This window comes from Phalacrocorax carbo, chromosome 2 (genome assembly GCF_963921805.1).
Source record: "Phalacrocorax carbo chromosome 2, bPhaCar2.1, whole genome shotgun sequence".
NCBI lineage: Eukaryota > Metazoa > Chordata > Aves > Suliformes > Phalacrocoracidae > Phalacrocorax > Phalacrocorax carbo.
This window is the reverse complement of record NC_087514.1, coordinates 77,984,694-77,998,009: the sequence shown is the minus strand read 5'-3', so window position 1 is coordinate 77,998,009 and position 13,316 is coordinate 77,984,694. Positions and strand designations below refer to the sequence as shown.

Sequence of the window (13,316 nt, the reverse complement as noted above, 5' to 3'; positions counted from 1 at the left end):
AAAAAATTCTGGCAAAGCTGCAGAAAGGGGAAGGGAGCACAAGTGAAGTGTGACAAATAAATGGAATATTGTTTAAACAAAAGGCAGTTCTGGCATTCAACCAAGTTGATCATATGCTTTTCACCAATGTACCTTGGCCTTGAAAAGAAATAATCATAGAATCATTTAGGTTGGAAAGACCTTTAAGATCAAGTCCAACTGTAAACTTAACACCGCCAAGTCCACCGCTAAACCATATCCTCAAGCACCACATCTAAAGGCCTTTAAATACCTCCAGGGATGGTGACCCAACCACCTCCCTGGGCAGCCTGTTCCAGTGCCTGACAACCCTTTTGGTGAAGAAATTTTTCCTAATCTCCAATCTAAACCCCCCTGGTGCAACTTGAGGCCATTTCCTTTCATCCTATCACTTGTTACCTGGGAGAAGAGACCAACACCCACCTCGCTACAACCTCCTTTGAGGTAGTTGTAGAAAGCAATAAGCTGATTTTTTTTTTTAACAAATATCCCTAAATATGTAAGATATTAATTCACCATAAACTATGCAAGTATTTAAACACCTAGAGTAGATAGTGCTTTTTGAACCCTGAGTTTTTTTCCCCCTAAAGCAGATTTTGATGGCTGCATGATTTAGATACCAAGATACCAAGTTATACTGTGATAAGACAAATACTAAAGAAATTATTAAACAATTTCAGATTCAAGTAATGACACTAGTGTCAAAGCAATGGATAATCCTATGTTCTCCTAAAGCTGGTTTTTTTGGATACTGGCTGAAAGCAGGACTGGTCATTCGAGTCAACATTATGGGGAGCAACAGGCAGTCCAAGGACTTAGCTGTAGGTAGCTTATCACTGCAGGACTGCCAGTTTCTCTCTCCTCCTTCAACTATTTCAGTCAATAACAATAGAATTTTTTGTTACACTTATTTACACCACCGAATAAATCCTTAACGATAGCCAAGACTTCAGTGCAGTAAGTACTGTATAAATATGGCAGGAGGTAAAAGAGGAAGAAAGAGGAAGAAACAACTGTTAAGCAGAAGCTTGGGTCACAAAGTCCTTTTTCGCTTCCCATTCCTTGAACGTACTTTTTTAAAACTAATATTTAAAATTTTAAAGGTATAGTTAATCAGATATGTTACTTTGATTACTACAGCAGTGTAACTCAGCAGCAAAGACAGAATTTTGAGCTTTAGACAAAGCTTACTACAATACCATACTGGAAAAATTCAGCATCTGGCAAAATTACATTACCAATTTGTTTTGAAGAACATAACCCAACATTTACAGTGTAAACAGATAAGATGACACTAGGCAAAAGTTTGATTTCCATTGATTTCCAGAGTATATTAGCAGCAGAATTTTTTTGTTTTGTGTGGAGTTTTTTTTCGTTTTCTTTATTTGGTTGGTTGTTTTTCAAAAATTATTGTTCTTTGGTTGTTGGCTTGGTGTTTTTTTGTTTGTGGTTTTGGGTTTTTTAAGTTTTCTGTAAAATTTCTTAGGGTTTGGTTTTTTCCCCCAGCAATTTAAAAAAAATTCTTATCACAAGCATACAAAGGACATAGATGTGCCTGAAACTCTAAAGTTGGTACGCTTGGGATCCCATCATGTTTTTGAAACCCTTCTGGAGTCCTTTGGGAGAAAAATATAGGGGAATGAGAACTGACATTAATAAAACAAGTAGCACTAAAAGTTCCCAGAGTTTTAGAATATAAAATAATCTAGACCATTATTAACAGGAGAAGGAAGACATTTGATTTTTTTAAACAGCATAGTAGGAGAATTTTGTAAAACTATTAACTTTTTTTATAAAGTAAGTTAGAAAACATTACAGAATTGCTAACAGTGCTAGACTGGCCTAAGTATCCCAAATAAACAATGCCTTCCAAAAATAGTGCTGAGTGAGAAAATGTTTGAGTATTGAGATAGTTACCAAATTTGAGAGGTAGATAACCATCTTAATATATTCTTTGGGAAAGGCAGCACTGCAACTATTTATGTAAATGGCATTAAGTATAATCTACACAGTGTCCATACCTGTGTAAGAGTGCAAAAAGGAGGAAAGAACACTGTCCCTCACCTAACAGCAACTATATTCATGTACTGTCCTTGGGCTGCATCATCAGTTCTCCTGGAAATGCAGATGGGAGAAGAAAGGATTAGGAAGGCAAAGGAAAGAAAAAAACCCATTTGTGCATGCAAGTAAATAACAGACAGAACACACCATCCAGATTGTAGTGAGGGTGACTGGGCTCACGGCACAATCCTCAGGACAGTGTGGCTAGATCAGATGGAAACAGCGGAAGGCTGTATAAGCAGAGACGGAAGCACCAGAAGTCCTGTACAGTACTTTCTATGATGTGAATTCAGACACATTGGCTAAGGTATTTATGAAGGTGCTCCACTGTTGGAAAAGCAGTTTTGTTCCTATTCTCCATGTCCATCAGATTCCGGGACTTTGTGAAGAGGAAAAGTAGTAATTTATAGCAGCACCAATGCAAAGGCTTTGTCACAGCGATGATCAGAGTATGTTGTTAACCTGCCAATACCTGTAAAGTGTTAGCTGCTACAAAAAGCATCCATTTCAAAAACAGTGTTAAAAGCACAGCTCAGTACACAAATGGGATCACAATTTTTCGGGACTTTGGGTAGTCTTCAAATTTCTCAAGGTACCACCTGAAAAACAAAGACAGAAATCTGATGAGTATTTAGTCTTCAAAATGCTGTTGAGGAAATTAAGTAATTATACAACGTGTTCAATTTAATCCATACATTTTCTGGCTACAAACAAAAAAATGCCTTTAGGAACCTACTCTGGATAGAAAACTGCCATTTACCACACTCATCTTAATGATATCTAATCACCACCTACAATGAAAAGTTACTGCTGCCAGCAATGGGAAATCAAACCAACAGATGCAGTGAGAGCAACCAGTGAAGGAACAGTGCGTTGATACATAACAACGTACGTTTTGTATCCTGAGTACTTGCATTTTAGAAGGGGGGATGGAGGAATCAGAAACATTCAAGGGGATACATGTCAAACTGTATAATGACTTCACATGGAAGAAAGGGATACTTTACATCCTGGAATGACAGTCCTATTCTGAACAGAAACATATTCAAATCCTGACGAACTGGATAATCGAACTGAATGTGACAAACGTTACACTAGCCTTATTGCTAATTCCCCTCAAAGACCATCACTATTTTCATACCCAGACAATTTTAAAAGAATAAATACATAGCACTACTGAATGTTGTTATTTGTCTGGTCATCTAATATAACGAACACATTTAGTCCTATTTTCAAATATTTATTCTTCTGCTTCTCTAAAATAATAAAAAGAATTAACTTCATCTGGACTCCTCACTGGTGCAGGTTTTCATATTATCAATAGCTAACTGCAAGATCAAAGCTGGAATAAGCAGAGAACAAAACACTCAATGCATTATAACCTTGAAGCTGTGGAACACCAGCATTACATTATTTATCCTGTTCAGTCATTTATTCTAAGTTTTTCAAACTAAACAGACTACATGAAAATACTTCTTTACTTATATGTATTTGCTATTTTAGTTGGGTTTATTCTGTACACTTCCATTTTTATGTATTTCTCCTTTAGTGCAAATTAATTATTTTAACAATGTTTCATAATGCTCTGTAAGTCAAGAGCTCTGAAGGAGTGCTGTCAGGGCATAAGACAAACAGAAACCAAGCATGGAATTTGAGCCTCAAGAACATAATATACAAGGAGAGGCTGAAGAACCTGGCATTGCTTAGTCTGGCAAGGAAGAGACTAAGGGGCTGTTATGGCTGCCCTCAGGTACGGGAAGAAGTTTTGAGACAATGGAGCAAAAATATGAATGAAATGCAAACTCTTGCAGCTGGAATGCAATGGCCACATGCAAAAGTGCAGGCCAGAGACTCACTGGCTAGATAGCAGCTCTGCACAAAAGGACACGGACATCCTGGTGGACAAGGTGAATGCGAGCCAGTAATGGATCCCTGCAATGATGAAGGCTGACTGCATACTGGGCTGCTTTAACAAGTATAGAGCCACCAAGTCAAGGGAAGTGCTTATTTTCCTCTATTCAGCAGTTGAGAACCTGCATCTGCATTACTGCCTCCAATTTTTGGCTACCTGTGCAATAGACATGTCCACAATCTGGAGGAGAATCCAGCAGATGGTCATTAAGATGACTGCATAGCTGGAACATATAAAGAGAGGTTGAGGGAACTAGGCTTGTTCAGCCTGGAAAAGAAGTTAAGAGGCAGATCTAATTGCAGTCTTCCACTACCTTCAGCAGTATTAGAGAGAAGGTAGAGCCATACCCTTCCTAGAGGCACACAGCAAGTGGAGGCGTGGCAAGGGATAAAAGTTGCAACATGGAAATTCCAACTGGACATAAGGAAAAAAACCCTCTTCCCCATAAGAATGAGAAAAATCCTGTTCCAGTGCTTTGCCAGAGATGTATTGAAGCCTCCACCCTTGGAAACGCTCAGAACTCAACTGGATGAGTCCCTGGGCAACTGGGTATAGCCTTGTGGTTAGCCCTGGTTGGAGCAGGTCACACCAGATGACTGAACCGGACAACCTTCAGATGGTCCTCCCAGCCTAAGATATCCTGCAACTCTGCTCAGTAATAGCAGACAATAAAACAAGGAGAGATGGTCACAGGCCTGGAAGGTTCAGGTTGAATAGTAGGAAGAAACTTGTTCACTGGGAGGGTAAAAGAGACCTGGAACACCCTACAAACAAGGTGCAGGAAAACCTTCATTTCTAGATGTTTTCAAGACTCCACTAGACATGGCCACAGCTGCCCTGACAGACTGTTAGCAATGGCATTTTTTTTTCAACCTATTTCCTCCATAAATTCATATTTATTTCCTCCAATGCCACTGGGTTTCAGCATGAGAACTAAAGCAGGAAGCTGAAAATAACCAAAATAAGATTAAGATGTTTGAATTCTTTTAAACACGCTATTCCTTAAAGAGAATCCTTTCAAAAAAGAAGTCTTCTAAAACTATGATCCTTCTGTTAGCAGGAAAGCCACAGCACAAGTACAGTACATTAGCAGTCTGAGTGTTTAACTACAGAATAGAGATTTTATTTAATATCATCTACCAGAACTGCTGTCATATTGTCTGTACACTTGATTATAGACAATATGATACAGACTTTATAGTAAAGTGTGCCCATTACAGAAGACTTCAGAGTCTTCTGTAGAGAGATAAGTTTGAGCTGCAACAGAAAGTAGAGTATATGATCAATTAAGACAATTTTCCTAAACTGGTCTATAATCTTTACACATCCAGGATGAACTATATTTAAACATTGTTTTGACCACCTCATTGTACGTTGTGTGCGTTTATGCTCAGTACTGTCCCATTGAAATTCTGCAGTGCTGAATACTACTCAGAGTATCCTCTATGATATTCTCCACTGCAGCAGCAGTCTTTCACAAGACACGCTCTGCAACATCCCTATGGGATGAGGCGTATTTTGTGAAATGGAAATGAAGTGTGGCATAGAGACAACAGAAATTTTAAAGACAAACACTTACTGGTGGTGTTGTTTTGCCCTTGAACCCAAGATGAAAAGTGTACACAATGCAAATGCAAGGCTTTCAATGGTGCAGCAGGCAAGGGCGAACCCAAACCATTCCAGGATCTCTCCAAAAAAGTTGGCTCCACTGACATACTCAAACATTCCTCCTGAAAGCATGACAGAGTTATTTTCAGAGCACCTTAATCAAGATCTCCAATGCTATCTTTTACTGTAAGTCAAATAAGAGCTGTATAACCAATGTCTCTATATGATTTTTAAAGGTAGTAGAGGCAGTGTTTTTTAGTTCAAGCTGTACTATGAAGTATCACTTCAGACCTCAAAGACAGACCTTCCGAGCTCCATTTTTCATCTTTAAATGATGAAAGAAAAGCAGATTTACCAGTATCAGAAGTGAGTTCATACCTCTGTAAATAATTCCTTAACAATTACATCAAACTGGCGCTTTGATCATAAACTCTTTTTTACAATACGTAAAAATAGAAAACATGCTCCCCATACCAAATCCCAGAAAATACTCAGAGTTAGTTAGCATACAATGTTTAATTTCTGTAAGTACTTTAGCAATTAAGTTAATTACAAACAATATTGTTATTATTCTTACGAATTAAAGTTCCAAATTTATCCTCTAGCTTAAAACATATTACCCTTTTGTTCCCATCCCCCATCAGGTCTACTCCTTGAGCCCGGACACTCAGTAAAAGTAGAAATTGGCAGTATGCATTAAATGTCTTTTACAGCCAACTATGCATAAACAATCAATACTCACCTGCTAGAAATTTTATAAAATGAGAACTTTAACCCTAATTCCAAAGTTAGTTTACAAATTGGTAACATCTCAGTATGTCCTTTACCCATGGGACTAAACAAACAAGTATTTGCCAAGTGTAATAAAGGACATGTTTTGACCTTGCTTTTATTACTTTGCTTTTGTGGCAAAAGAGAAGCAGAATTCTAGCACTTAAACTGGATAAGCAATATCAAAAAGACCAACTCCTCCCAACCATGCAGCAACTAATACCTTATTTCCTTCAGAACTTTTTTGTACACTGAACATACTATAGTATGTTCATATTAATTTTCCACACGGGTGCTTGGATTTACATCTGTTAAAATTTTAAAGTTAGTTACTTGGTGAAAAATAAGTCTACTGCCTTGCCTTATATATAGTTCTTCCAGTTTTATTTAAAAAAATCTCACTAAAAACCAAGAGAGCGCAACAACTGGAGGAAAAACTTGGTAAAACAACAGAATTCAGAGGTTACTATTATTTTTCTGCTGTCACTGTGTGTAGTATTCCTGGAACTCTAATGTTTCCAAAAGCTTCAATAAACCTTAACACTTTGATAGGCTCCATAAGAAGTCCTTTCATATTCTCCATTTTCCCATGAAGGCCAGAATTTATAATACCTAACTTCCTTTGGATTTCTGTCTTCTTTTCCCTGTATCTCCCTTACAGTACTTGTTGCTCTCTGATTACATAGGATCCCTCCCTCTTCATACATGGGACAACATAAGGTGGGCCAGCCACACACAATTGCTGAGTGCCTTCCCCTCCTGGGATGATAATTTAGGTAGTCTTTCTCCACCCACCTGCTAATTCTCATAAAAGCTGTGGAATGCTATTTTACATTTTTAACACTTTTTAGAAATACAGCCAAAGTCAGTCAAGAAATTCAAAGACTCGCACAAGCCATGTGAAATCATGAAACAGATTGCTTAGACTACTTGGCTTAAAAGAAAAAAAAAAACCCAAAATGTTTCCCACACTATGAAATCATTTCTTGAGGTAGACAAACTGCTGTTTCCCGTTTCCTTTTACATCATAAATTACTATCTCCCCTAAAATACACCAAGCTTTAGAAGGTCATCTTTACATAGAATCATTTTAGGTTGGAAGGGCCCTCCTGAGATCATCTAGTCCAACGCGCCCCCCAGCTCAAGCAAGGTCAGCTAGAGCAGGTTGCCCAGGACCCCGTCCAGTCTGGTTTTGAGTATCCCTACAGAGGGAGACTCCCCAACCTCTCTGAGCAACCTATTCCAGTGTTTGATCACCCTCACAGCAAAAAATGTGTTCTGATTTCATTTCATTTGTTTGAATTTATGCCCAGTGCCTCTGATCCTGTCACAGGGTACCACTGAGAAGACTCTGGCTCCCTCTTCTTCATTCCCTCCCATCAGGTATTTATACACATTGATAAGATCCCCCTGAGCCTTCCCTTCTCCAGGCTGAACAGTCACACATCTCTCTGCCTCTCCTATGAGATGCGTCTTTTGCTACATAGATTTCTGAAACATTTTTACTCACCTCTTGGTATCTTGTAACCAGTTTCCCCTGGTTTTCTCAGATTTCTGAGAATATGATCAGAATGAATATTGATTGCCATGCCAGTCAACCACCCTATAAAACCTGAAGAGAAATATTTAAAGTACTATCTTTAATACACTGAGCCAAAGTGCTTGTTCAGAAAACAGACAACAATCATATATCACATATTAGGCATATTATCTCAAAGCAGTAGTAACATAAGCAGTATAAGCAATTCTGGTGACATCCTGCACAATCCAAGTCCCACACTGAGCTCTTCAGTCAGCAGAGCTCACAGTAATCAACAGGTCCCTAGACAGGAATAGTACTGTAAGTGCAGAGTTCATTCTTGTGTTGCTAGACTTGTATAAATGTATGCATGTGCATATATACAGATGTAATAGGGAAATACACACAACTTCCACATAGAAAAACAAATACACTAAGATTTTAAACACTGAAACAGCCATTCTCATTCCTGCCAGAGGGACACATCCTAGCCGTTGTGTCTGTCATCCCCCCCCCCCCCTTTTTTATTTTACTGACAATCTACCACAGTTTCCACAGCACACTTCTGTGCAATAAAAGGAATAATAAAACTGTGAAGGAATTAATGCAGCAATTCTTGTGTCATTCAGCAGAATGCTTTAACAATTTATACCAGGCTTTTGTAGAAACTGAGATTGTCACATTCTGCATCCTTATGCCTTGTTGCCATAATTGCATGGGATAAATCAAAAAGAATTTAGGATTGAAATTCAGTATTTTCACCCATTCCCTTTTGAGTCTTTGGCTACATGTTACCTATGTTATCCTCCTTCAAAGGCAGCATTCCTTGTTACTAGGAACAGACAAGTTTTGGGTTTTGAGGGCAGATCCATTGTACTGGTTTTAATCCACCTCCAAAGTTACTGATTTTTATTTAAATTACCAAGAAAACACCAGTGATGTGCTTTTAGAACAAAGTCACTTCACACATTAGATAAGGAAAGCTTTGCCTTTCTGCACACTTAAGTTCAGTCTTTCAGATGATTCTCTTTCAGGACAGACAAATCCAGTAGTATGACCATCTGAGCAAAGATGCTAAGTGGATATCCAGATGTATAAGGCTATGTTGCAAGACTAGTAGTTTGTCAGAGCATACTTTACCAAGACTTAAGCTACATTTCAAAGTGAAACTACAGGATGTAAGTGGACCTTGCCTCTCATACAAATCGTTAGATAGGCAGCTTTCTTCTCTCAATCCCTTGTGGGCTGCATTTACCTAAAGGACCTAGCCGTCTGCTTCCATGTGGATTAGGAGGAAAACGACTGCTCTACAGAGAAACTGAGGTTTCTGTGTGAAAGCTCACTCCGTATTTACCTAGATAAATAAAAAGTGTTGTTTGATTAGCTTGTTCCAATCTGCTTACATTTCAAAACTAGTCGCAGAACTTAGTCCTGTGAACAAGCATTGTTCGTTATCTTTTGCTCATACGGCACAGTGCAGTACGTTTCCATTGGCCATCAAGGTGTGTAGATGCCATACGTAAAGTGTCTTCTGTAGTAAAATTTTACCATAATCCTTTCAACTATATATTCAATATAATCACATCACCATGAGATAGATTAGATCAACATAATGAGGAATTTACAGACCAATACATATGACAACATTCAAAAAAACAGGGTGAATAATTCAAATGCTGTTGAATTCTACTTTTACGAAAACAGATCATTTAAACTTTTTTCCTTCAAACAGATCTCTATCCAAACAGAGAATATTGAACCCCCCACTGCATCCAGCAACAAAAATAGTTTGTTTCTCTTAACATAAGCAATTATGTATCAATTTGTTATTTATATGAATGTCTGTATAAATTTGGCCAGAGAAGATTAAAACTACCTTGGAAAAGAAGGGATGTTATGCATACAACTAAATAAGCAATTCATTATCTCCACACAATAATTTGAAAGGGAATTTGTTAACAAGCACACAGATTAATTCTACTTAAATATAAACAATATTTCTACTAATTTACTTCAGTATTAGCATGTGGAAAAATCTGTAGTGAAAGTTAGTATCAGTTCTAGAAAGAATACTAAGTTTCTTTCTCTGGAGGGGAAATTAGAGACCTTTTGATTTCTCTGAAATGCCACTGTAATTTTGGAGAATGTTACTTGTGTATTCTGTATTGTTATCTGTTTGTAAATTAGTATATGAACTACTAAGAACTTTTCAGATAATGCAAAAAGACTGGAACTTGCTTTAAGAGTGCCCGATCACTACAGAAGATTAGTTTGATTCTGTGCATTTTTACCCCTACTACTCAAAAACTACCACATGTCAGAAAAACAATCAAATCTCTCTTCATGGGCATCAAGCTGATGATCCACCTCCTGAAGTACTGCATAACCATGTTCCCTGCACCTGTACTCTGTGGTCGTCGTACTTCACTGGCCCCATCCTCAGGTTGACTCCTGGGACTGGACTCTACAAAGCCAAGACCTGGTTAGGCACCACGATCTGCATGACTTGGCTTGCACCACAAGCAAGCGCAGATACGTAAACAGGAAGGGAGCCACAGCATAGCACTGTAGATTCTCAGAACCACAGGATGCTCCACACAACAAAGATGACCTCATGAGACTATTAAACTCAAGATGCTTTTTTCTTTCATCAGGATAAGCCTGGAGATTAAGGCCTGCGTTCATACTAAGAGAACACTTGCATAAGGAGGACAGTAATTAGGTCTATATTACCAAACTATGTAGTGCAACAGAAGAGTGTGTGCGTCGTTGTACCAGTGCCCTCTTCATCCTCACCCATATGGAATCTCACACAAGATGACCTACTTTTGTTCTGCAGGTGATTTCAGTGTGACATTCTGGTAACTGCTGACTGGTTCACCACTCAAGGTTTCAAGAATATAGAGTACAAGATGGTGTAAAGAATCAGCAGGAGGCCAGTTTCTACAGCTGTGCTGAAAGCACCCAGTAGACACTTCACGTAAACCAGTGCCTCATCTCAGATTGTGCCCCGTTAGTCTTTTCAAGATGGCACAAGATGATTTGGAGCATCCAGATGCCTATAGATATTAGGAGAGACACTAACACATCTCCCTCGGTCACAAGACCATACCCAGATATGGACATTACCCATGCTCTCTTCATGTCTGTTCTGTGTAGGGATCAGAGGTGGTTGCCTGACTGCCAGGTAAGAAGCCTCACACAACAGACAAGGTGATGATGTTCTGTCACCTACACCTTCTGAGTTATAGGTACTTCTCTGCTTTGCAGAGCTGCTGCAAAGTAAAATGTTTTGATGAACAGAAAGGTGAGCCATCAACATTAGAAGGAATTAGTTGAATGGGGATTTAAAAGAGTAAGAAAAGACATGCAGCATACTGCAAAGGGTTTAATGAAGCTAAAGCAAGCAAATGAAGGAAGGAGTTTCCAGCTAGAAGTGCAGATGGGCTAGGAAAGAACACAAGGGTGAAACAGGAAGGTGCACATGCCCCTGTCTGTGGCATTCACCGCTTCAGGGTACTATGGGTACTCTTGGCAAGTGCAAACTTTTTATTGGCACACAAATCTAAGGTACATGCTGAAAGATTATGATGATGTTCCCACATTGGTTTGCAAGCTCGTGGTTTTATCAAGTGTTGTACTGCATCTGAAGCAGAACACGTCCATTTCCTCTGAAAACAGACTAGGTCACTGCAGTTCACTGCACTAACACACAGTCCAGAGGAACCATGAGGGAACCACACCAAAACAGTATTGCTGCTCCAAATCAAATGCTAGTGTAGATATAAACTATTGCTTTTCCAAAATTAACTCCTAAACATCTGAAAACAGCCAAGCTGTATACTAAGGCTCCACAGACAAAGAACACCAGTTGTTTGAAACCTCCCACCGTGATGGTTAATCAGCCTCACTTCTCCAGACTTGTGTCTTCTGTGCAAATTTATGTAATTCCCGCTTCCAACTACTGAACTTGTTTGGCTGCTACTTATAGACACTCTCCCATTTCTCTTCCTCATGTAAATTCATATAGACTGAAGAAATGTCTTGTTAACCCTCAGCAAATACACTTTCTTGCTATTGTTCTTTCTAATCTTCTACTCAATTTTTTTTTAGTCATTTTATATCAAGGCTTAAAGACACTGCCAGGTGTTTTTCAAGAACTAGAACATAACAGTCCAGTTGTTCAGGGAGCATCTAGCATACAATACAGCACTTCTGCATTTGAGTTGACCAAAGCTACAAGCATAAATTAGCGATATTTGGAGGTACCTAGCTGGGATGAATACCAAATAGCAGTTATATATATCCACTATGTTCCAATTACATTGATGTGCACTACAAAACAAAAAAGCCTAAAAGATATTCTAGTTACAGGAATAAAAGAAACAAAAAGTCCTAGGTTTGGCTGTTTCATAGCCATACCAAACTTCATCTAAATATTTATTGTAATAATGGTCTCAAAAAGGCCAGGAAGTGACACTATTAAATAGTTGCTTCATATACCAGGAATCTTCACTTTCTTAGTTTTCAGGATAATATTTTAAAGCAATATATTGACTTAAAATAGTCATGAAAGCAACACTTCACTTATGATTAGCAGTACTGGAAATATATATAAGAATATATTCCAAACTGGTATTAACTGGGGAAAAAAAATCAAACAAAAAAACCCAAACCAAATTAATTCATACACAGAAATAGTCATAACTGGAGGCGGATGAACCTATTATACATTTACATCGTTGAGAAATCCTTTGAAACTCAAAAAACCCCAAGGAAATCTAAGCAATGGCCTTACTACCTTAACTGTTTTAAGATCTTTCAGTAAGGAGGAATTGATTTATGGCTCCTGACTCATTATTTGTTTACAGCACTGTACTGAGATATCTAGATGCATCAGATGAGCATGTTGCATCAGCATCTTCAACAGTTTTGATCAACAGATCCTTTAATCAGGCTTTTTGTTGGATCCAAGTTTAAGGAGGCTGGAATTTCAAAAGTACCAGGAGAATTTCAAGTATAACCAAGTGCCTAGAGACCACTGACAGCATCCCCTTGTACCGAAATGTCTCAATTTTTAGAACACAAGCAGTACCGCCTCCTAACCTTGGCATTTAGCACCATGGTCCTTTATTGTCATCTGCAGTAACACTGCAATAAAGATTAAAACTTCTAATTCTTGCTCTACAAGGCTTGAGAAATCTGGGAGAAACAATAACTTGCTCTGGCTCCAGAATAGCAAGAATGGTACTGGGTCAGATCAATGGTCCACACAGCCCAGTATTCTGCCTTTGACAGACAAGGCAAAATATTCTGGTTTATCTTCAGACCAAAAAGATCTTCCTGTTAAGACTTTGTTGCAAAACGACACTGTTTTTGACAGTAGGCAAAAGTAGATGCCTAGGAAACAAAAAACAGGGCGAAACC

The 13,316-nt window shown here is 38.4% G+C and overlaps 1 protein-coding gene and 1 long non-coding RNA gene across 2 annotated transcripts in view; both read right to left on the bottom strand.

The window, feature by feature from the left end:
- Positions 1–13,316, bottom strand: part of LOC135311974 (uncharacterized) — a 20,943-nt gene continuing 7,627 nt past the window's right edge. The window contains exon 2 of the long non-coding RNA XR_010371558.1: positions 1–372. This is a non-coding gene — a long non-coding RNA (uncharacterized LOC135311974). The remainder of the gene's footprint in view (positions 373–13,316) is intronic.
- The window catches only part of SRD5A1 (steroid 5 alpha-reductase 1), a 16,718-nt gene continuing 3,402 nt past the window's right edge, over positions 1–13,316 (bottom strand). The window contains exons 3-5 of the mRNA XM_064443341.1: positions 7,881–7,982; positions 5,571–5,721; positions 1–2,678 (exon numbers count right to left, since the gene is read on the bottom strand). Of these exons, the coding sequence (XP_064299411.1) occupies positions 2,612–2,678; positions 5,571–5,721; positions 7,881–7,982 (320 nt within the window). The 3' untranslated portion in view covers positions 1–2,611. The remainder of the gene's footprint in view (positions 2,679–5,570; positions 5,722–7,880; positions 7,983–13,316) is intronic.